Below are 25354 nucleotides of genomic sequence, written 5' to 3'. Positions count from 1 at the left end.
GAATGCCTGTAGAGATGACCGAGAGCTGAGATGAATGAACTGTAACCACCACGGCCCTCTTTCTTTGTACTAAATATGACCTCAACCAGTGGAGAGTTTTGTTTAGACTAGATGACCTACAGTGTGGAAACAGGCCCTTCGGCCCAACCAGTCCACACCGACCCTCTGAAGAGTAACCCACCCAGACCCATTTCCCTCTGACTAATGCACCTAACACTACGGGCAGTTTAGCATTTGTTCGTGATTCCCACTGATTCCTGTTTTGCTAGGGCTCCTTGATGCCACACTCAGTCAAATGAAACCTGGATGATGTCAAGGGCAGTTGCTGTCATACCACCTTGAGTTCAGCACTTGTCCGTATTTGGTGAGGGCTTTGTTTACATTGGAGTTGAATGATCCTGGCAAAACCACTTGGTGGCTCAGTGGTTAGCGTTGCTGCCTCACAGCGCCAGGGATACTGGTTCAATTCCAGCCTCAGGAGACTGTCTGTATGGACTTTGCACATTCACCCCAGGTCTCTGGGCTAAAGATGTGGATTGGCCACGCTAAATTGCCCATAATGTCCAGGGATGTGTAGGTTACATGTAGTAGCCAAAATGCTGGGTTACAGGGATAGGTGGTGGAATGCTCTTTGGAGAGTCAGTGTGAACCTCTTGGTCCAAATGGCCCATTTCCGCACTGTTAGGGTTCTATGATGAACTGGAATTGAGCGTCTGTTGGCAGGTTATTGCCGTGTGAATGCTGCTTGTAACACTGGATATGATACTTCCCATCTCTTTGATTGAGCCTTTAATTGGACTTGTCCTGTCCTGCTATCTGAGGGTAGGACATGGTTGGGCTGCAGGATTGTAGCTGTACTGGAACAACTTGTCTGCAGGCCCTAGTTTTGGAATTTAAGTCTTCAGTACTATTGTTGGAATGTTGTCAGAGCCTATTGCCTTTGAGGTATCCAGCATCTTTCCCTGTGACTTATCCTCTGGAGTGGATCATATTGGCTAAGAACATAAGAACCAGGAGCAGGAGTAGGCTGTCTGGCCCTTCGAGTCTGCTCCGCCACTCAATAAGTTACTCATTTCATGGACTCAGCTCCACTTACCATATCCCTTAATTCCTTTATTTTCCAAAAAAGTATCTACCTTGGCTTTAAACATGATTGCTGATGTCAACTACTTCCCTGGGCAAGGAATTCCATAGATTAACAATCCTCTGGGTGAAGAAGTCCCTTCTCAGTTCAGTTCTAAACCTGCTTCCTCTAATCCTCTAATCTTGCCCTCTTGTCCTAGTTTTACCTCCCAGTGGAAACATTAAATCTATTTCTATTTTATTGATTCCCTTCATAATTTTATATGATTCTATAAGATCACCCCTCATTCTTCTGAATTCCAATGAATATAATTCCAATCTATTCAGCCTCTCCTCATAAGCCAAACTCCTCAACTCAGGAATCAACCGAGTGACCCTCCTCTGCACTCCCTCCAGTGCCAGTACATCCTTCCTTAAGTAAGGAGAACAAACCTGCACACTGTACTCCAGGTGCGGCCTCACTAGTACCTTGTAAAGCTAAAATGAGAATCTGTGATGCTGGGGACTTGTGGAGGAGGACCGAGGTGGCTCGTCCATTTGACCTAGATGCCCAGATGTAAGGGAGACTTTGCAGGTTTGTCAGGGCTCAATATGCCTTTGTCGTTTCCAGTGGCTGGGTTGATCCTGATTGGTCTATCTGATGTCATTTATTTTTAACTTTTTTGTAGTGGTTTGACATAATGGAGAGACTTGCTAGACCATTTCAGAGAGCAGTGAATATTCAGCCATATTGCTGTGTGTCTTAAGTTATATGTGGACCAGAACAGGAAAGAATGGCAGTTTTCCTTCTCCAAAGAACTTTAGTGACCCAGATAAGTGCTTTTATTGGAGGCAGTGATGATTTCATCGTTACACCATTTTTGAGAGATTAATATTAAATTCCAGAAATCCTCATTAACTGAATTGAAATTTCACCAGCTGCTGTCATGGGATTTGAACCTGTAACCCCAGAGTATCAGCCTGGACCTCTGGATTACTAGGTCACTGACATGATTTGGAGATGCCAGTATCGGACTGGGGTGTACAAAGTTAAAAATCACACAACACCAGGTTATAGTCCAACACGTTTAATTGGAAGCGCACTAGCTTTCAGAGCGACGCTCCTTCATCAGGTGATTGGGGAGCGTCGCTCCAAAAGCTAGTGTGCTTCCAATTAAACCTGTTGGACTATAACCTGGTGTTGTGTGATTTTTAACTTAGGTCACTGACGTAATTGATATGCCACTGTCGGCTGCTGACTCCGCAGAGAAGCAGTTATAATTGAAGGTGTGTCTAAACTGTTCACTGCAAAATTTGAGAGAAGGGAATGGGTTCACCCACCCTCAGTCTTTCTTCACCCTCATATTTTCTGGGAAGACTTGTTTTCCTCACACAGCTCCATACATCAATTTGGCTAGAGAACCATACAGTGTTGAAAAAGCTAGTGAAAGAAATGCTTTTATTTATTTGCACATTTCACAGCCTCAGACAATCCCAAAATGCTTTACAGATAACCTTTTGAATTGCAGTGCCTGCTGTATGTTGGGAAACAAGCTGCCAGTTGGTGCATAGCAAGTTCCCGCAAACAATGACATAGTAATGAACAATTAAGGCGTTTTAGCAATGTTAATAGAGGAATAAATATTACAGATGAATTTGGAACAAAAATAAGCCACTCAGCCCCTTGAGCTTGTACTATCATTCATTATGATATTGGCTGTTCTGGATTTCACATTCCCATCATCCTCCACATTGATTCCATTGCCTAACAAGAATCAATCTACCTTCATCTTTAGAAATACTCAATGATTCCATCTTCACTGCCTTCTGAGGCTGAGCTCCAAAGTTGTACAGCCTTTGTGTGATAAAATGTCGCCTCCCTAAAAGGGAGACTGTGTGCAATATTGGCCAGTGCATCAGAGCAAAGCTCCCCTGCAATTTGAATAGTGAGATGGCATCTTATATATTCTCCTGAGAGGGCAGTACTCTGACAGTACAGCACCTTGAGGCCATCACTGGATGCTACCCAGTGAAGCATGATTGATTCCTTTCACATTGAGAAAGGAATGCTCTATTTTGTGGTCCTGTAGAAGAATGCCTTTAAGCCTCAGTCAGTTTTTAAAATTTATTCGTTTTGTGGGATGCAGGCATCACTGGATGGCCAGCATTTATTGCCCATCCCTCGTTGCCCTTGAGAAGGTGAGTTTTGAGCTGCCTTCTTGAACCACTGCGGTCTACCTGCTGAGGGATGACCCACAATGCGATTAGGGAGAGCATTCCAGAAATTTGAAGCAGTGACCGTGGAGGAACAGCAATATATCGTGAGTGACTTGGAGGGAAACTTGAAGATGATGGTGTTCCCATATATCTGTCCTTCTACATGGAAATGGTTGTGGGTTTGGCAGATGCCCAGAGAAAAGACCTTGTCTATTTACTCTATGCATGCCCCTCATGATTTTATAAACCTTCGTAAGGTCACTCCTCAGCCTCCAACCTCTAGGGAAACAGTCCCAAGAACAAACCACGACAAGCAGACCAAACAAAGCCAGAAACCCTAACCATCTTACCATACATCAAAGAAGTTTCAGAAATGACAGCCAGACTACTGAGACCCCTCGGAATCCTAGTAGCACACAACCCCACCAACAATCTCAAACAAAAGCTAACAAACCCATGAATAAAACCAACGTCATCTACAAAATTCCATGCAAGGACTGCCACAAACACCACGTAGGACAAACAGGAAGAAAGTTAGCCACCAGGATACACGAACACCAGCTAGCTACAAAAAGACATGACCCTCTCCCCCTCGTAGCCCTACACACAGATGAAAAAGAAAACCGCTATTTCAACTGGGACAATCCTGGGACAGGCTAAGCAAAGACATGCCAGAGAATTCCTAGAGGCCTGGCATTCCAACCACAACGCCATAAACAAACACATAGATCTAGATGCCATCTATCAACCCCTCAGAAAACAAACAGGAAATGACATCACCACAAACCCCAGGAACTCCATCCAGGAGAAAGATATAAACAGAAAACAGGAGACAACAGCTTCGCTTCACTTGGAGTTCGCCACTGATGATGTTACCTCGTCAGGTAATGAAACGTCTGGATATCAAACCTCCAGCTCAGCGAGCAAACCTACACCCTAAACCTCAACCTGAGCTACAAACCTTGCAAACAGTTTCAGCCTATTCAGCCTCTCCCTACAGCTCAAACTCTCCAACCATGACGTCATCCTTGTAAATCTTTTCTGCATCATTTCTAGTTTCACAACATCCTTCCTGTAGGAGGGAGACCAGAATTGTTCACAATATTTCCAACAATGGCCTAACCAGTGTCCTGTACAGCTGCAACATGACCTCCTAACTCCTATACTTGGTGTTCTGACTGATAAGGAAAAGCATACTAAACGTCACCATTGCTATCCAATCTACCTGTGACTCCATTTTCAAGGAACTATGAACCTGCACTCCAAGATCTCTTTGTTCAGCAACACTCCCCAGGATCATACCACTGAGCAAAAAAGTCCCACCCTGATTTGCCTATCCAAAATCTAAATGAAACTCCATCTGCCACTCCTTGCCCATTGGCCCATCTAATCAAGATCCTGTTGTATTCTGAGATAACCTTCCTTGCTGTCCATTACACCTCCAATTTTGGTGTCAGCTGCAAACTTACTAACTTACTAACTATACCTCCTATGTTCACACTAGAGGAGTCCAGTACCAGAAGACATAGATTTTGGGTGAGAGGGATACAATTTAAAAGGGACCTAAGAGGCAACTTTTTCAGGCAAAGGGTGGTGTGTGTATGGAATGAGGAAGTGTTGGAGGCTGGTACAATTACAACATTTAAAAGGCATCTGGGTATTTGAATAGGAAGGGTTTGGAGGAATATGCATCAAGTGCTGGCAAATGGGACTAGATCAGTTTGGGATATCTGGCCGGCATGGGTGAGTTGGACTGAAGAGTCTGTTTCCGTGCTGTACGTCTCTATGACACTGTGCTGTTTGAAAATGCAGAGAATTGTCCAAGTATATCCTGTACATAAAAAGAGGACAGATCCTGTCTGAGGATCTTTGGTGAATTTCTGCAGTGCATCTTGCTGCTACTGAGCATTGGTGGTGGAGGGAGTGGATGCTTATGGATGTAGTGCCAATCAAGCAGACTGCTTTGTCTTGATGGTGTCAAGTTTCTTGAGTGTTGTTGGGGCTACGCCCATCCAGGCAAGTGGGGAGTATTCCATTACACTGCTGACTTGTGCCTTGTAGATGATGGAAGGGAGTCAGGAGATGAGTTACTCGCCGCAGTATCCCTAGCCTCTGGCCTGCTGTTGTAGCCACTAATAATGTGGTGAGTCCAGTTGAGTTTCTGATCAATGTTCACTCTAAGGATGTTGATAATGGGGGTTTCAGTGATGGTAACATCATTGAATGTCGTGGTTAGATTGTCTCTTATTGGTCATAGTTATAGCCTGGCATTTGTGTGGCATGAATGTTACTTGCCACTTTTCAACCCAAGCCTGGATATTGTCCAGATCTTGTTGCATTTGGACACAGATTGCTTCAGAGTCTGAGGAGTCATGAATGGTGCTGGACATTGTACAATCGTTGGTGAACATCCCCACCTCTGACCTTATGATGGAGGGAAGGTCATTGATGATGCAGCTGAAGATGTTTGGGCGTGGGACACTACTCTGATGAACTCCTGCAGAAGTTTCCTGGAGCTGAGATGACTGACATCCAACAACCACTACCATCATCCTATGTGTCAGTTATGATTCTAATCACCAGATACCCATCAATTCCAGTTTTGCTAGGACTCCTTTTTGCCACACTCAGTCGAATGCAGCTTTGATGTCAAGGGCTGTCACTCTCCCTTCACCTTTGGAAGTCAGTTCTTATGTCCATGTTTGAACCAAGGCTGTAAAGCGATCAGGAGCTGAATGGCCCTGGCAAAACCCAAACTGGGTGTCACTGAACAGGTTATTGCTGAGCTGGTGCTGCTTGATAGCACTGTTGATGACACCTTCCATCATTTTACTGATGATCGAGAGTAGGCTTTTGGGGCGGTAATTGGCCAGGCTGGATTTGTCCTGCTTTTTACGTACAGGATATACTTGGACAATTCTCTGCATTTTGAGTTAGATGCCAGTGTTCTTGGGCACATGTCTTCAGTACTATTGCAGGAATGTTGTCAGGGCCCATAGCCTTTGCAGTATCCAGTGCCTCCAACCATTTCTTAATATCACATGGAGTGAACAAATTGGCTGAAATGGAGGAGGCCGAGATGGATCACCTACTCAGCACTTCTGGCTGAAAGTTGCTGAGAAAGCCTCAGCCTTATCTTTTGCACTGATGTGCTGGGCTCTTCCATCATTGAGGATGGGGACATTTGTGGAGCTGCCTCCGCCAGTGAGTTTTTTTAATCGTCACCATCATTCACAACTGGATATGGCAGGACTGCAGAGCTTAGATCTAATCCATTGGTTGTGGGATCGCTTAGCTCTGTCTGTCATTTGCTGCTTACGTTGTTTGGCATGCGAGTAATACTCTGTACTCTAATATCAGTCTATCAGGTTGGAGGAGGAGGAAGGGTTTTCTTAGCTCAGGCAAGCGCTAACCAGATTTAACACTGAGCTGGGTTTTATCACAGAGTGAAAGTGGTTAGAAAGATGTCAACAGTTGGATGTGTTTTGTCATGCATGTAGTCCAGGATTGTGAGATGCATCAGACCCAGACAGGTAAAAATAATGTCCTTTAATTTATGTCACAGACTTTGAACCGAAATAGGTTATACGTCTTGTGAGTACAGAAATACAAGTGCCTCACTAAAGTTGTATAGGACCTTAGTGAGACCACGTTTGGAATACTGTACACCATTTTAGTCTCCTTATCTAGGTAAGGATGTGCTTGACATAGAAAATACCATGGAGGTTCATCAGGGTTGGGAGGATTGTCTTACGAGGAACAATCAAGGAAACTGGGCCTGTATTCAGTAGAGTTTTGAAGATTGAGAGATGATGTCATTGAAGCATATAAAAGTTTTACAGGGTTGTTGTACATAGGATATTTTCCCGGCAGGGTATCTTGAATCAAAGGTACAGCACTAGAGGAGGGTAAGCTGTTAAAGACCACGGTGAGGAAACATTTCTTCACTCAGAGGGTCTTAAATGATTGGAATTCTCTACTCAAGAAGTCTTTGGGAGCTCTATTGTTGGGCATGTTCAAGACAGCAATCAGGCATAATCTGTTTAAATTGCAGAACAGGTTCAATGGGTCGAATGGCCTTTACCTGCTTTTATTTCCTCTAAACCCAAGTCTTCCATAAATTGGTGCTGACTGTAAAAACAGCTTTCACAGTTGTGGTTCATGCTACCAGCCTTGAGCTGTAAGTGACTACCATCCTGGCCTCACAGCATGCTTTGTCCTTGGTCTGTGTACTGCCAGAAATGTTATTCAAGAGCACTGCTGAGTGATGGAGATTGTCAGGTGAGGGGCACACAGCCCTTTTGTTTTAATGGCAAGCTGATCATTCTTGTTTCCCCCTTTCCTTTTAGTGTCCTGTTAGTTGCAACTGGAATGTGGGTGCCCAACAAGCCTGATTTTCCAGGTTCTGAACATGTCGAGGGCTACGAGAGCATCTCTGTGGATCCTGCTAACTTTGTTGGGCAGACAGTCCTCATCCTGGGCCGGGGCAATGCTGCATTTGAGACGGCGGACAACATTGTTGGAGTGACTAACTTTATCCACATGCTGGGCCGTTCCCGGCTGCGGCTCGCCTGGGCCACTCACTATGTCGGAGATGTCCGGTAAGTCATATGTGGCCTTTAACTCTGCTGTTTGTGTTAGCTTCAATCGTCATAGCTGACCTGATTGAGATTTCAAAGAATCCCTTTCACCTTTCAGTACTGGGTGTTTTCATCAGTGGGGGCTTCACCCTTAATTGTGCGATTGGAACAGACAGACAGATACATGGACAGATGAATATCACAAAAGGAACAGTGGTCATGTGTCACATGATTCAATTTGGAACATGCTGCATTGGGAACAGAGGGAACCTTATCTGCTACCTTCCTAGATCTCTGTGATCTTCAATTTTTGTGTCTTTTGGTCTCTGGTGACTGTGCCTTCAATTGTTTAACTCGAAGCTTTGGAATCAAAACCTTAAACATATCTATCTGGCTATCCCAAGACTTATATGAATTCTAAATTAGGTGTGGAAGTAGGCCTTTCAGCCCTTTAAGGGGGCGAAAGTGAGGACTGCAGATGCTGGAGATCAGAGTCAAGATTAGTGTGGTGCTGGAAAAGCACAGCAGGTCAGGCAGCATCCGAGGAGCAGGCAAATCAACGTTTCGAGCAAAAGCCCTTTATCAGGAATGAGGCAGGGAGCCTCCGGGGTAGAGAGAGAAATGGGAGGAGGGTGGGGCTGGGGAGAAGGTAGCTAAGAGTACAATAGGTGGATGGAGGTGGGGATGAAGTTGATAGGTCGGAGTGGAGGATGGAGCGGATAGGTGGGAAAGAAGATTTGCAGGTAGGACAGGTCATGGGGATGGTGCTGAGCTGGCAGGTTGGAACTGGGGTAAGGTAGGGGGAGGGAAATGAGGAAACTGGTGAAGTCCCAATCTTTCAGTCCTTTGAGCCTCTGTAGGATTCAATAAATTTGTTTGTGTTTCGTATTCCACGTTCCCATTAACTCTTATAATCTTTGACTTGTATATAATGTTTGATTTATCTACCTCCACCTAAATTCATTGCATGTGCCTTCTGAGGAAGAGAGCTTCAAATTAACATGCGCTCGCTGTCTCTCTCACGCGCGCGCACTCTCACCTCTGTCCCAAGAAGTACAATGCTCCCTGGGTCTGGACTCATCATGACCACCTTGTCAAAAATGTTCAGGATTTTATGTACTTGGATCAAGTCACCCCTCACTCTTTTAAACACCAATGGAAACAAACCCTGTCTGTCTAATTATTCCTAAGAAGACAACCCACTCATTTATATCTGCTTAAAGCGTACCTCCAATGATCAAGCTTTTAGCCACTGAACTTGATATCCCCATACAATGCTCCATGTCAAATGCTGTTTGATCTTGCCTGAGCAGTACCTTGGAACATTTTACTGCATTAAAGATGCTACATAAATGCAAGTTGTTGAAAATGGCCTGTTGGTGAAGCAAAAACAGCCAGGATTTTGACTTGAGATCCCCACTAGTTATTGCTCCTGGAAGGCTTTAGGTTGGGAAGGGGTTTCAGAATGTAAATGTAGAGCAGATCTTCCTATAAGTGGCACAAGCAAATCCTGGGCCCACAAGGTGGCCACTAATCAATCCAACAGGGAATTCAGGAGAATCCTTTTTACCCAGAGAGAGGTGAGAATGTGAAACTCACTGCCACAGTGGGTGGTTGAGCTGAATAACTTTTAAGAAGAATCTAGATAAACACAGAAAGTAGAAGGTTATGTTGACAAAGTTAGATGAAAAGGAGAGGGCAGAGTGGTTCCCATGGTGCCAGTGGTGCAAGGAGCATGACAGGAGGTTATCAGCTTGACTGCTTCACAGATCATGTACAATGATAAGTTGAGGTAAATCTATGATATTTACAAATAACAGTGGCATAATTGTCTGAATTTCAGTCTGCACAATTTTGTTGCACCAAGTCAAGGGAAGAAAGGTTGAAGTGTTTACATACAAAAAAACTTCGTAAGTGGCTGAACCAGTTGGTATGACTGTTGTTAAATCAATTGTTGGGATCTTTGACTTTGTAAATTGAGACATTGTTTTTATATTCAACGTATATTATAATTTCTTATGCCTTTGCCAGACCACACCTGAAGAATTGTGCACGGTATTAGTTCAGATTGTCTTTGATTTAGATTTCACCATTTGCAGTGCTAGGATTCAAACTCATATGCCTAGAGTGTTTATGTTGTAAGTTTGCTGACTAGGCTGGTTGGTTTGTTCTCAGATGTTTCGTCACCATGCTAGGTAACATAATCAGCAAGCCTCCGATGAGGCACTGATGTTCTGTCCCGCTATATCTCTTTGTGTCTTGGGTGATATCATTTCCTGCTCTTTTTCTCAGAGGTTGGTAAATGGGGTCCAAATCAATGTGTTCATTGATGGAGTTCTGATTTGAATACCAGGTCTCTAGGATTTCCCAGGCATGTCTATGTTTAGCCTGCCCTAGGAGGGAGGGGTTGTCCCAGATGTGGTGTCCTTCTTCATCTCTGTGTAAGGATACTCATGATCGTTTGTGTGGCTCTCTGGTTTACTCGTCAATGCTACTACTCCACCACCTCCCCCATAAATTGGGAAAAGGGATTGAACAGGAGAATGGTATTGAAGTAGAAGATCAGCTACAGGTCAAGTTGAATGGCGGTGAAGGCTCGAGGGGCTGAATGGCCTACCCTGCTCTATTTCCTTTGTCCAAAGTGATTAAGGATCACTTGGTTTGACCTCTGCTCAAGTAATGTGTCCAGTTTTGAGCTTCACATCTCTGAAAGATTTCAGTGACTGTGACAGGGATTTCCCAGAATGAAGGACTATAGTTCTATAGAGAGACTGGAAAAGCTGGGACTGATCTAACAGCAGTGCAGAGGTGAGGGAAAATTTAGTATAGATGATAAAAAGTATAAGGGGTTTGACAGAGCAAGGAGGAAGCAACTACTTCTACTGACAGGAGGAGCGTGCAGATGTAATGGAATTGGCAAAACAATGAGAGAGGCAATAATAATTTATCATATTCAATGAGTTAGAGAGCAAGATATACAGCAAGGAAGCAGACCCTTCGGTCCAACTTGTCCATGCCAACCAGACATCCCAAATAAATCTAGTCCCATTTGCCAATATTTTCCCCACATCCCTCTAAACCCTGCCTATTCATATACCCATCTAGATGCCTTTTAAATATCATAATCGTATCAGCCTTCACCACTTCCACTGGCAGCTCATTCCATACACTCACCTCCCCCTGCACGAAAAGCTTTCTCCTGTAGGTCCCTTTTAAATGTTTCCCCTCTCACCTTAAACCTATGCCCTCTAGTTTTGGACTCCCCCCAGGGAAAATACCTTGTCTATTTACCCTATCCATGCCCCTCATGATTTTATAAACCTCAGTAAGGTCACCCTTCAACCTCAGAGGCTCCAGAGAAAATAGCCCCAGTCCATTCACGCTCTCGCTGAATCCAAAACTCTCTGACCCTGGCAACATCCTTGTAAATCTTTTCTGAATCCTTTCAAGTTTCACAACATCCTTTGTATAGCAGGGAGACCAGAATTGCATACAATATTTCAATAGTGGTTGAACTAATGTCCTGCAACTTGAGGTCCCAACTTCTACACTCCAAAGCTCTGACCAGTAAAGGCAAGCATACCAAATGCCGTCTTCACTATTTTATCGACCTGTGACTCCACTTTCAAGAAACTATGAACCTGCACTCCAATTTCTCTTTGTTCAGTAACATTCCCCAGGACCTTACCATTAAGTGTATAAGTCCTGCTCTGATTTGCCTTTCTAAAATGTAGCACCTCACATTTATCTAAATTAAACTCCATCTGCCACTCCTTGGCCCATTGGTTCATCTGATCCAGATCCCATTGTACTCTGAGGTAAACTTCATCTCTGTCCACTACACTTCCAATTTTGGTGTCATCTGCAAACTTACTAAGTATACCTCTTGTGCTTACATCCAAATCATTTACATAAATGATGAAAAGCATTGGATCCAGCACCTATCCTTATGGCACACCACTGGTCACAGGCCTTCAGTCTAAAAGGCAACCCTCCACCACCACCCTCTGTCTTCTACCTTCAAGCCAGTTCTGTATCCAAATGGCTAGTTCTCCCTCTGTTCCGTGTTACCTAATTCTAAAGTTTCAGGAATAAAAGGATGACTAGGGTAGGTATCGGTCCAGTCAAGGATAGTAGTGGGAAGTTGTGCGTGGAGGTGGAGGAGATTAGAGAGACACTAAATCAGTACTTTTCGTCAGTATTCACTCAGGAACAGGACACTGTTGCTGATGTGAATATTGAGTCACAAGTGATTAGAATGGATGACCTTGAGGTATGTGGGGAAGAGGTCTGGAGAATACTGGAAAGGATGAAAATACATAAGTCCCCTGGGCCTGATGGCATTTCTCCTAGGATCCTCTGGGAAGCTAGGGAGGAGATAGCGGAGCCAATGGCCTTGATTTTTATGTCGTCATTGTCTACGGGAATAGTGCCAGAAGACTGGAGGATAGCGAATGTGGTCCCCTTGTTCAAGAAGGGGAGTAGGGACAGCCCGAGTAACTATAGGCCAGTGAGTCTCACTTCTGATGTGGGCAAAGTCTTAGAGAGAATTGTAAGGGATAGGATTTATGAACATCTGGATAGGAATAATGTGATCAAGGATAGTCAGCATGGTTTTGTGAAGGGCAGGTTGTGCCTCACAAACCTTATTGAGTTCTTTGAGAAGGTGACCAAGGAAGTGGACGAGGGTACAGCAGTAGATGTGGTGTATGTGGATTTTAGCAAGGCGTTCGATAAGGTACCCCATGGTAGGCTAATGCAAAAACTACGGAGGTATGGCATTGAGGGTGCATTAGAGGTTTGGATTAGGAATTGGCTGGCTGGAAGGAGACAGAGGGTAGTAGTTGATGGTATAGGTTCATCTTGGAGTGCAGTTACTAGCGGTGTTCCACAAGGATCTGTTGTGGGACCATTGCTGTTTGTCATTTTTATAAATGACCTAGAGGAGGGGCTTGAAAGCTGGGTGAGCAAGTTTGCGGATGACACGAAAGTCGGTGGAGTTGTGGACAGCGAAGAAGGATGTGGCAGGTTACAGCGTGATATAGATAAGTTGCAGAGCTGGGCAGAAAGGTGGCAAATGGAGTTCAATGTAGCTAAGTGTGAAGTCATTCACTTTGGTAGGAGTAACAAGAAGATGGATTACTGGGCTAATGGTAGGCTACTTGGTAGTGTGGATGAGCAGAGGGATCTTGGTGTCCATGTACACAGATCTCTGAAAGTTGCCACCCAGATAAATAGTGCTGTGAAGAAGGCATATGGTGTACTGGGCTTTATTGGTAGAGGAATTGAGTTCCGGAGTCCTGAGGTCATGTTGCAGTTGTATAAGACTCTGGTGCGGCCTCATCTGGAGTATTGTGTGCAGTTTTGGTCGCCATACTATAGGAGGGACGTGGAGGCATTGGAACGAGTGCAGAGGAGGTTTACCAGGATGTTGCCTGGCATGGTAGGAAGATCGTATGAGGAAAGGCTGAGGCACTTGGGGCTGTTCTCATTGGGGAAAAGAAGGTTTAGGGGAGATTTGATAGAGGTGTACAAGATGATTAGGGGTTTAGATAGGGTTGACAGTGAGAACCTTTTTCCGCTAATGGAGTCAGCTGTTACTAGGGGACACAGCTTTAAATTAAGGGGTGGTAGGTATAGGACAGATATTAGGGGTAGATTCTTTACTCAGCGTGAGTTCATGGAATGCCCTGCCAGTAGCAGTGGTGGACTCTCTCTCTTTATGGTCATTTAAGCGGGCATTGGATAAGCATATGGAGGTTATTGGGCTAGTGTAGGTTAGGTAGGCTTTGGTCGGCGCAACATCGAGGGCCGAAGAGCCTGTACTGCGCTGTCTTTTTCTATGTTCTAAAGTGTCCTGCCTGGAAGGAATGTGAAAGCAGTTTCAGTAATAACTTGCAGAACAGAATTAGATAAATCTTTAACAAAATGATCTTTGTTGATTTAAGGGGAAAGGGGAGTAAACGTAAAGCTGATGAGAAAGCTGTTCTGAAGAGCCAGCATAAGCATGATGGGACAAATGTCTTCCTTTGTAGCATTCTGTGCTTGCTAAATGAAGGAAAATTTCTGAAAATCTCCTATCCTTTCAACTAACAACAACATAAAATTCAGACTGGGTTGTACGAAGGAAGTAGCTTGGCTCACTGAGCTCTCTTTTATTATTCATTTACTCATGTCATGACTAACCTCTACTTCAATTTATTGTGGCCCTTGATACCCTAAAAATCTGTCAATGCCAGTCTTGAAAATTTAAATAGTCCCAACATTCACAGCATTTTGGAGGAGGGAATGCCGCTACCTTTTGTGCAAAACTGCTTCCCAACAACATACTGCAATAGTTGAGCTTGGGTTCTAAGATTAAACTTCCCTTGTTATGGATTCTCCCACCAAAAATAAATATCTATCGAAATGAATCCTTTGAACAAATAAACTCAAAGGAATTCAAAATTGCATTTTTTCATAACTATGTATATTAATCTATTCTTTGAAAAGACACGGCATGTCAAGGTAGTGACATTTCCATTTGGAGTGCACCAACTAACAGCTGACAACTCACTGCCAAGCTTTGTTTAAATATTAAGCCAAGCAGATTGACTTTGATTGGTCAAGATGTTGCCAAGAGAACAGCAGTCTCCAATTTTGTTGATTAAAGCAACAACACCTCTACCAATCATTCCCTCCTCTCATTTGGTGTTGTTTTCCCTTTAAATTAGTGTTTCTTGAGAATTGTCCTGATAAGAACAAGTTGGAAAGTTTTGATAAACTATATTTTTTCAGCAATGTTTCAAGCTCTGTGCTACCAAACAAAGGATGTGAGTGATGCTGGCAATTCCCAATTGCCTTAGAACTGAGTAGTTTGCAAGGCCATTTCAGAGAGCTGTTGAGAGACAACAACATTGCTTTGGGTCTGGAGTCACATGTCGGTCAAACTGGTTAAGAGCTGCAGATTTCCTTTCCTAAAGGACATTAATGTACTTGATGGATTTTTATGATGATTTCATGCTCATTCACTAAGACTAGGTTTTAAAACTAGATTTTTTTTAGTGAATTTAAATTCCATCAGCTGCCACAGTTGGTTTATCTCTGGATTACTGGTCAAGTGCTGTTACCACAACACCACCATCTTCTCATGCACATCATGATTTATGTTTGAGTTTAAAAAGGGGAGTTCCCCATTAGGTCATTATTTCTTGAGCACTTGAATATACAAGTTCGAGAGATCCAAGATGGCGGCGACTCAGCAAGTCTGAGTTTACAGTGCTCTTCCCAAAACCTGGGTAAAGTGAGTTACTCACCCCCACCACACTTACCAAACCACCCAAAAACATTTTCTAACCTTAATTAGCTGCTTACTATTATATTTAAGCAGTTTAATATTAAGTGGATAATGAGTAAACCAAAGGTATCCCGCAGCTCTCAGAAAACAAAGACCCCTCCCCCACCCTCCTCTCCTCCTCCGGCTGCAGCTGATGTAAAAACAGGCCTTGAAGAGATGATTGCCAGGCTGGAAACGACACTCGTCAATTTCATTGTAGAATCCAGACAGAGATGGAATGCATTCGAAGAAAAGTTACAAAAGTACAGCCAGGCTATTGAGGAATTACAGGGCCGAGTGGAGGGGGCGGAGCTAAAGGCCACGACCTCCGAGGCTGCAGCACAAACAGCTGCAGAACAGGTGCGAGCTCTGGAGCAGAGAGTCCGGGCCTTTGAAATCTACATGGATGACCTGGATAATAGAAATCGGAGAAAGAATATCCGTCTTCTGGGCCTCCCTGAACAAGAAGAGAAGGGACAGTTAGCAGTATTTCTGGAGCGATGGCTGCCCCAGCTTTTAAACCTGGGGGCTGAAACTGACCGGGTAAGGGTGGAGTGGGCCTACCGGGTCGCAGTACGCGGATCTGGCCCAAACCAGCGCCCACGCCCGGTCCTGTTCCGGCTGCAGAGTTATAGGGAGAGGCAGATACTCCTGGATGCCTCCAGAAATCTTGGAAAGGATCCTAAAGCCATGATTCATGAAGGATCCAAGATTATGTTATTTCAGGACTTCTCCCCGGCTTTGGCACGAAGGAGGAAGGCGTTTGATGAGGTGAAGAAATGTCTAAGGAACTTAAATATTCAATACACCTTACGCTACCCAGCGACGTTATGCTTTACCCACGAAGGATCCGAGTATAATTTTAGATCACCAGAAGAGGCTAAGGAACTTTTAGACTCGTTTAAATAAATCGTAAGAGACAATTTATGTTGGCTTGCCTCTTCCACACTCCGTGGGGAGAAATGGATACTTTACTCTACTTTACTTTTGCTTCTGGGAGCAGGGTTGTCTTCCCTTGCTATTTTATGTTATTATACTTAACTGTAATTTGTTGGAGTTGTAATTTTATAGTTATGTGTGTTTGTACGTGGCATTGATGCTATCAGATATACTCAGGTATGGGTGGGGGTGGGGCGCTCACTGTTAACTCTAGCTCGGTATTATATTTAAATCCTATTAAGGAGCGCCCGGGTCAAGGGTGAGACACTGTTTGGGAGAGGATATGGTGGACCTTTAGAAAGGAAGTAAGGCCCCCTGAGAACAAGGGGGAGGATCTCCATTCAAACATGTTTTTTTTTGTTCTTATTGTTTGGAAATAGTTTCCTTTTTATTATACTGTTATGAGTGTATTAGAGAACATTTTCTCTTGTTTGAAGGATGTAAGTGACTCAACTATACACTCTGGATAATTGTGGATTAGATTAGTAGTTAACTGAGTTTCATTGTTTTTCTTTCTTCTTTAGTATCATTCCTTTGAATTTTGATGATTATATATTTAAGATCTATTTTTATATTAATGTTTGTGCTTGAAAGTTCTGTTTATTTTTGTAAATCTGTCAAAATATTAAATTTCTAATAAAAATATCTTTTAAAAAAAGAATATACAAGTTCTACCTCCACTGATGAAAGAGGAGATAATTAGTTCTGTTTTACACGTCGTGGTGAGTTGATCTGTCTCTGCTGTTCTTTGTGTTGCTGCTTATCATCATTTGCTTTGCTTCCTTAGATTTCACGAGATCCGCAGGTTTGGAAGTTGCTTGAGCGGTTAACCCCATTAGGTGCTTGTAGGTCAAAGAAACCTGTTGCTTTCAGTTCTTCATGTTTTACTCTTGTCTGCTCCTCAGGGCTGTGAATAATGCCATGCTGGATACGTACCAGCTGAAATCACTGGATGGCTTGCTGGAAGGAGACCTGGCCAATATTGCTATTGTACAAGACAGAAAGGGAAAGCTGCATCTAAGACTGCGATTTCACTTCGACAGGAACAATGCATCCCAGGATGTACTCAATGACCAGCGCCTCCTATCAGTAGATGAGGCTGATAACTTTTCAGTGCGTCAGCCTTATGACCGTGTCATCCGCTGCTTGGGGTGGAATTTTGACTTTTCCATTTTTAACAAGTAAGTATAATTGCACTGTCCCTCAAACTTTCAGAAAATGCTGATACCAACTTTTGTTTAACATTTCCTTTATAAAATTTACGCTCTCAACCTCTGTCTCCAGTTTTGCCTTACTTTCATTTCAGAGTTATCGTCTTGCCTTTGTTTAATCATTCATCCTTTGTTTTGTCCTTTCACTTTAATAATTTAGTCCTAAACCTTTCAGGGAGTGAGGACCCAAATTTTCAGCCGTTCTTAGATGCCCTACTTTTCTCCGTATCCCATTTTTTCTTTTCACTTTGTTGATTAGATTAGATTAGATTCCCTACAGTGTGGAAACAGGCCCTTTGGCCCAACAAGTCCACACCGACCCTCCAAAGAGTAACCCACCCAGACCCATTTCCCTCTGACTAATACCCCTAACACTATGGGTAATTTAGTGTGGCCAATTCACCTGACTTGCACATCTTTGGACTGTGGGAGGAAACCAGAGCACCCAGAGGAAACCCACGCAGACACTGGGAGAATGTGCAAACTCCCCACAAACAGTCGCCCAAGGTTGAAATCGAACCTGGGTCCCTGGTGCTGTGAGGCAGCAGTGCTAACCACTGAGTCACTGTGCCCGCCCACACAATTTGCCTGGAACCTAAATGATCTATCCTCAGCATTATTCCCTTCCTGACTCTCAAGCTGGCTGTATCATTAAAGTCCTCTCTCACCTTTCTCCCCACACCCCTGTACGTCCTCCCAGCACCTTCCCTGTGTGTATCGCTCATACGCTCCCTTGCACGCACCTATGCATTTTCCCCCTCACACCTACTATTACTTAACATCTGGCCCTTTTGCCTTCTTCATCCTTGTTCACCCTGGATCCCTTCTGCGAGTTTTTATTTTTTCTCATTATTTGGAAATTGTCAGTTGATGATTGGCCTTGTCACTCCTTTTGCTATTTGTCTGCTTTTTTAAAGAAATTTTTATTGAAAATTTTAACATGTTTTATCAAATTTACAAAAGAAAACTTAAAAAAAACCCAAGTATAAACATTGATATACGGTTAAATCTTAAATAAATGATAACCAATATCTATCAAACAAGAAAACAGAAATACCAAGAGAAAAAAAAAGACAAAACTCAGCTAACTACTCATCTAACTTACAACTAACCAGACTGTATCATTAAAATTCTTACATTCTTCAAGAGAAAACAAAATCAAACAGATAACACATAAATTGAGCAGTGATATAAATGCTTGGAATGTGTTAATATCAGATTACAACAAAACCCGTATTTATCCAAAACATCCTGAGCATAGAGCATATAAAATTCACAAAAATAAAAACTCTTTAGTACATTCAGATCAAAATTAAAAAAAAACTATTTCTAAATAGTAAAAAAAAGTATAAAATGTATTTAAATGGAGGTGTTCCCCCTTATTCCCAGGGGGCATAATTTCCTTTCCAAAAAACCCATTATAACCTCTCCCAACCAGTGCTCCACCCTTGACCCAGGCACCCCACGATAGGATTAAGAAAAATTCAAGTATACTACTGAACTAGAACTAACAGTGAGTACCCTATCCCCCCCCACACCAACACCTGGATATATTTGGTAATGTTAATACCATATATGAACATATATGACAATAAAATTACAGTCTCAGTAAATAATAATTAAATATATTAATACAAGATAACAGGGGAAAGCAACCCCGTTCCCAAGGACAAAGATAAAATAAGATGAGTTAGCCACCTTAAGACCATAAGACATAGGAGTGGAAGTAAGGCCATTCGGTCCATTGAGTCCACTCCGCCATTCAATCATGGCCGATGGGCATTTCAACTCCACTTACCAGCATTCTCCCTGTAGCCCTTAATTCCTTGTGACATCAAAAATCTATCAATCTCTGCCTTGAAGACATTTAGTGTCCCGGCCTCCACTGCACTCTGCGACAATGAATTCCACAGGCCCACCACTCTCTGGCTGAAGAAATGTCTCCGCATTTCTGTTCTGAATTGACCCCCTCTAATTCTAGGGCTGTGTCCACAGGTCCTAGTCTCCTCGCCTAACGGAAACAATTTCCTAGCCTCCACCCTTTCCATGTATTATCTTGTAAGTTTCTATTAAGTCTCCCCTTAATCTTCTAAACTCCAATGAATACAATCCCAGGATCCTCAGCCGTTCCTCGTAAGTTAGACCTACCATTCCAGGAATCATCCGTGTGAGTCTCCGCTGGACACGCTCCAGTGCCAGTATGTCCTTCCTGAGGTGTGGGGACCAAAACTGGACACAGTACTCCAAATGGGGCCTAACCAGAGCTTTATAAAGTCTCAGTAGCACAACGGTGCTTTTATATTCCAATCCTCTTGAGATAAATGACAACATTGCATTCACTTTCTTAATCACGGACTCAATCTGCATGTTTACCTTTAGAGAATCCTCAACCAGCACTCCCTGATCCCTTTGTACTTTGGCTTTACGAATTTTCTCACCGTTTAGAAAGTAGTCTATGCTTTTATTTTTTTTTCCAAAGTGCAAGACCTCGCCTTTGCTCATGTTGAATTCCATCAGCCACTTCCTGGACCACTCTCCCAAACTGTCTAGATCCTTCTGCAGCCTCCCCACTTCCTCAGTACTACCTGCCTGTTCACCTAACTTCGCATCATCGGCAAACTTCGCTAGAATGCCCCCAGTCCCTTCATCCAGATCATTAATGTATAATGTGAACAGCTGCAGCCCCAACACTGAACCCTGTGGGACACCGCTTGTCACCGGCTGCCATTCCGAAAAAGAACCTTTTATCCCAACTCTCTGCCTTCTGTCAGACAGCCAATCCTCAATCCATACCAGTAGCTCACCTCGAACACCATGGGCCCTCACCTTGCTCAGCAGCCTCCCGTGTGGCACCTTATCAAAGGCCTTTTGGAAGTCTAGATAGACCACATCCACTGGGTTTCCCTGGTCTAACCTACTTGTCACTTTCCCCCCATCTACATTAACTAGACCCCCTGGCCTATAAGTATATAAAAAAAAGGGGGAAAGGAAATCGCTAAGTAAAGGATGAGTAAATAAACCCTTCTTCCCATCCCCCTGGAGATAATATTAAACAGTAAGATAATGAAAGGAAAGAAAAGGGGGGTAACCTGGGGTAGGGGTAGGGCAAAACAACATCAATTACCTCTTATAATTTGTCTAAGAGAGTCCAAAAGTTCCTTGGCCTTCTCCAGTGATCCGAAGTTAAACGCTAAAGCGTAGTATAGCTGGGTAGCGCAAGTAGTATTGAATGTTTAAATCCCTTAAACACTTCTTTGCTTCATCAAACGCCTTCCTCTTTCTGACCAAAGCTGGGGAAAAGTCCTGAAATAACATAATCTTGGATCCTTTATGAGTCATGGCTTGTGGATCTTTCCCAAGATTTCTGGAGGATTCCAAGAGCATCTGCCTCACCTCTGCAGCAGGGACAGGACCGGCGGGGGTGCTGGTTCGAGCCGGGCCCGCGTATTGCAACCCGGTGGGCCCATTCCACCCTTACCTAGCCTGATCCAGCCTCCAGATTCAATAACTGCGGAAGCCACTGTTCAAGGAACCTTGTAAGCTGGCCGCCTTCTTCCTGTTCGGGAAGGCCCAGCAAACAAATATTTTTTCGACGACCTCGATTCTCGAGGTCGTCAATGTGATTCTCTAGGGTCTGGACTTGCTGCTCGAGAGTCCAGACCCGATCCACGGCCGATTCTGCAATGGCCTGGGAGGTCGTGGTCTTTAGCTCTGCCCCTCTGACTCGGCATTCAATTTCTTCGATGTCTCAGCCGTGCTTTTGTAGCGCGGCCGAGAATGAATTCCACTGACTTCGGGACTCTTCTATGAAAGCATCGATCTTCACATTGAGTTTGGAGATTATTTCCGTGAGGCTCGCCACCGTAGGAAAGTCCCCCGGGACGGCTGCGGACACCTCTGCTGCAGCTGGGGAGGGTGGGGGAGGGGCTCCTGCCTGCTGAGAACTGAGGGCTCCTTTCCCCCTAGTCATTTTTACAGGAGACTGAATTGTATAAATTTAATACTAAGCCACTAATTACATTAAATAAAAACTATTTTTAATTGATTTGGTGAGTGTGGTGAAGGATGGTGGCCCACTTTGCCTAGGTCTTGGGAGGAGCACTATAGACTCAGACTTGCTGAGTCGTCGCCATCTTGGATCCCCCATTTGTCTGCTTTTGAATTAGAAATGCTCCATTTTGTGGGCTCAAATCCCAATTCCATTACTAAACTGGCTGTCAGATAGTACTGCTGTAAAAAGGCAGAAAAGCCTCCTTTAATGGGTCAAAGCTGTACCCAGTCTCTTGGCAACACCACCTGTCTGTTAGACCATAACCCCACCATTACACACTGGAGCATCACTGGAGTCATACATTTCACGAAGGAAGATGGTTGTGGTTGTTGGAATCTCAGCCTGCAGGAGTTCCTAAGGCAGCCATCTTCAGCTGCTTCATCAAAGACCATTAGGTCAGAAGTGCACATCTTTCCCGATAAAGCATCATATTCAGTATCATTTGTGACTGTCCAGATATCAATACAGCAAGACCATGATAGCATTCAGTCTTGGGCTGAGAGGTAGTAAGTAATATTTGTGACCATCTCCAGTAAGAAGAAATATCCTCTTGATGCTCAACAACATTGTCGTCACTGAATCATTCACTTCCAATGTCCTGATTGTTAATTTTTGTGGCTGCAAGATCAGGTCTGAGACTGAATTCTATGATGAATTAATCGCCCAAGTCTCCAGAGCCTGTCGACCGTTTACTAGGCACATAGCAGGAGTATAATGGAATACTTCCCACTTGTCTGGATGTGTGCTTCTCTAACAACACTAAGGAAATTCAATACCATCCAAGACAAAGCAACCTGCTTGACTGCACCCCATACACCACCTTAAAAATTTATTTCCTCCACTACAACACACTGGTGGCAGTGTGTACCATATACAAGGGGTAATGCAGCAACTAACCGAGGCTTTTTTGATAGGATGTTCCAACCCATCAATATTTACCTTCTAGAAGGACAAGGGCAATAGACACATGGAAACACCACTACCTGCAAACTGCAGACCACCCTGGCTTGCAGCTATATTGGCATTCCTTCACTGCCACTGGATTAGAATGCTTTAATCACTCCCTAATAGAACTGTGGGTGTGCCAATACCAATTAGACTGCAGAGATTCAAAAAGAGGAACTTCCACCCCCTTAAGGGACAATGAATACTGGCCTTGCACATGATGTAGATATCACAAGCAAGAATAAGAAGAAGTCTCAGAGTCAGATCACCTTGAAAGCCAAAGAGCCATCTCCTCTGTTTCCTCAACCTGCTCGGCCTATTTCCACTTGGAAACTTGTGAGAAGATTTTAGCTCAGGTGCTCGTTGTTGTGGTTCTGTTCGCCAAGCTGGGAGTTTTTCTTGCAAACGTTTCGTCCCCTTTCGAGGTGACATCTTCAGTGCTTGGGAGCCTCCTGTGAAGCGCTTCTGTGCTGATTCCTCCGGCATTTATACTGGTTTGAATATGCTGCTTCCGGTTGTCAGTAGCCGTCCGCTGCAGTGGCCGGTATATAGGGTCTAGGTCAATGTGTCTGTTGATCGAATTTGTGGATGAATTCATGATTGTTGAGATGTGAGGACACCAGATCTCAGAGCTTTTGAAAGATCACTCGAAAGAAACAGAAAGTTGAAGCTTTTTATTTTGCACTCATCAAGATAAGAATGCAAGAAAGTAGACTTTGAGAGGAAGATCCAATTTATGCAGAAGAGGGTGCTGAACGTTTGAACCATAGTTGGTATGGAGATGTAGCTGAGTCTATTAATTGTCGATTTTATTTAACAGATTAACCTCAGATAGGTAATAGATTTAAATTGGTCAGGTCACTGTCATGGTGAGTGCAGAAAGGATTGGCGGACTTCATGGCCTTCTCTCAGTGAAAAAAATGCAATGTATGCACAAATGCCTTTTGCCTACACTGAGCAGAGTCCTGTGTGTGTGAATGTTTGTAGCCCGTGCAAATGAAATGAGCCATTCATTTGCAAAGAGACTTAAGGGTCAGTGTACAGCGTAACCTTGATTATCTGAAAGACACGGGCAGGGAGTATTTTTTTCAGATAATCGTATGCCGTATAACACAGTTTAGCCAAGCATTGGGACCTTGCGATCTTGTCCAGATAATCTGAAATTCGGATAATCGAATGTTGGATAATCAAAGTTCCTCTGTACATAGATCATTAGCAAATGATTGAGTGGTGCAAAGAAATGCAAAAGAACTCTTGATTGAAGGTGGGTGTCGAGGCTGGCTTTAGCTGTGTTAACCCTAGTTAGACACAACTTGGTGGATTGGACAACAGTAAGATATATTGGCTTTGGAAGGAAATGCAGCATAGATTGACCAGAATGAAATTTGACCTCAAAAGTTGAAATGATGAGAAATTATTGCACAAACAAAGGTTGTATTCCCTGAAATTTAGAAGTTAAGGGGTGACCCAGCTGTGGTGGTTTTAAAGGGGAAAAGAGGGTCAACCCTGTTTATCTGTTTGGGGGGAATTGAGACCTAGCTGACCTAGATTCTGAATTAGAGTGGTGCTGGAAAAGCACAGCAGTTCAGACAGCATCCAAGGAGCAGGAAAATCGACGTTTTGGGCTAAAGCCCTTCATCAGGAATACAGGAATGTACTCATGTTTCGGCTTTTGCCGAAACGTCGATTTTCCTGCTTCGATGCTGTCTGAACTGCTGTGCTTTTCCAGCACCACTCTAATCCAGAATCTGATTTCTAGCATCTGCAGTCATTGTTTTTATCTAGCTGACCTAGAGTCAGGCCTTACAGCTGTGAAATTGGGAAACACATGCACATTAACAGTGGTCGAATTTTGGAACATTTCCCCACATCACAGTTGTTGCTAAATCAATTGTTCCTATTAAATCTGAGGTTAATAGCTTTCTGTTCACTAATGGGTTGTTTAAAAAAAAGGGGCAATGATTATTCTATGGAATCAGCCGTGATCTCACTGAATAGTGGCTAGATCAGCAACGAGATGCTGAATGGTTCCATCTGTTTAGCTGTTCACGTGCAGCAAGTGTCTTGTGCACATCCTATTTGCTTTCCTGTGGGTTTTCCCATCTATACCTTCCCCTTGTTTATTTCCTTTTAAAATGTTATTCCACTGTCATATTCTCTAGTATTTTCTCCTTTCGTTGCAGGTATATCTGTCACTTGTTTCCCAGTGAATCAGTGTTATAGTTGCTCCAAGTTCGTGTGAAAATGAGCTGTTGGGACAAGGAAGGCGCCAGGTTCACTCAAGCTGTGCTAAGTAACCCAATCAGCTTCTTGAAATGCTATCATTGCTGCCAACACTGGACTAGGGGTTTTTGGGGGGGTAGCGGGTGGAATCAACTAGGGCTCCTGCTCCAGATCACTCTGCTGGCAGCCTTTGCTCAAAATAAGTAAGTTTGGGCCTAATCCAGCTGTGATGCCCTTCACAGCTGAGCAGCCCAGCTGCCCTCAATCAATGGGCTTGCTGCTGGAGGACTGGCTGAAGCTGAAGAAACAAAGCTCCCACAAGGTGGCGCCATCTTTAAGATGTAAAGGAATATATTAAAAAAATTGATGAAGACAACACAAACATTCTTCCCTTCATCGCTGCTGATGTTTTCTCCAACAGTCTTACCAACCCTCAGAGGGGCCGAGGCCGCACAAACAAATATCCATTGATCAAGGCCACATATGAATCGGGAAACCTGCCTGGAATGTTTATTATTGGGACAGCTGGTCATTCCATCGATTACAGGAAATCAGCTGGTGGGTTCATCCATGGATTCCGCTATACAGGTGAGCCTCCTCAAGAAAATCCATGAGTAGAAATGGTGCGTTTCACCCAACTGGACTACCTCAGATGTATATGATTCAACTAAGCCTCTTCCCACCCTACTTCATCTCACCGAATGAATATATAATCTACTCCTTTTTCCCTTATGTTCTAAGGTGTGTTTTCCAAACATCCATCGATTCTGTTTCTCAACTGCTGCTTTTGGTCGTCATCATGATCATGGAG

The 25354-nt window shown here is 43.6% G+C and overlaps 1 protein-coding gene across 2 annotated transcripts in view; it reads left to right on the top strand.

Annotated features, from left to right (window-relative positions):
• The window catches only part of foxred2 (FAD-dependent oxidoreductase domain containing 2), a 56154-nt gene that overhangs the window by 5368 nt on the left and 25432 nt on the right, over positions 1 to 25354 (top strand). For both annotated transcript variants that reach the window (XM_060849338.1, XM_060849339.1), the window contains 3 exons: positions 7629 to 7880; positions 17019 to 17294; positions 24965 to 25131. In XM_060849338.1, coding sequence (XP_060705321.1) covers positions 7629 to 7880; positions 17019 to 17294; positions 24965 to 25131 — 695 coding nt within the window. The remainder of the gene's footprint in view (positions 1 to 7628; positions 7881 to 17018; positions 17295 to 24964; positions 25132 to 25354) is intronic.

This window comes from Hemiscyllium ocellatum, chromosome 33 (genome assembly GCF_020745735.1).
Source record: "Hemiscyllium ocellatum isolate sHemOce1 chromosome 33, sHemOce1.pat.X.cur, whole genome shotgun sequence".
Classification (NCBI taxonomy): Eukaryota; Metazoa; Chordata; class Chondrichthyes; order Orectolobiformes; family Hemiscylliidae; genus Hemiscyllium; species Hemiscyllium ocellatum.
The sequence above is the reverse complement of the archived record's forward strand: the minus strand, read 5'-3'. Positions and strand labels throughout refer to the sequence as shown.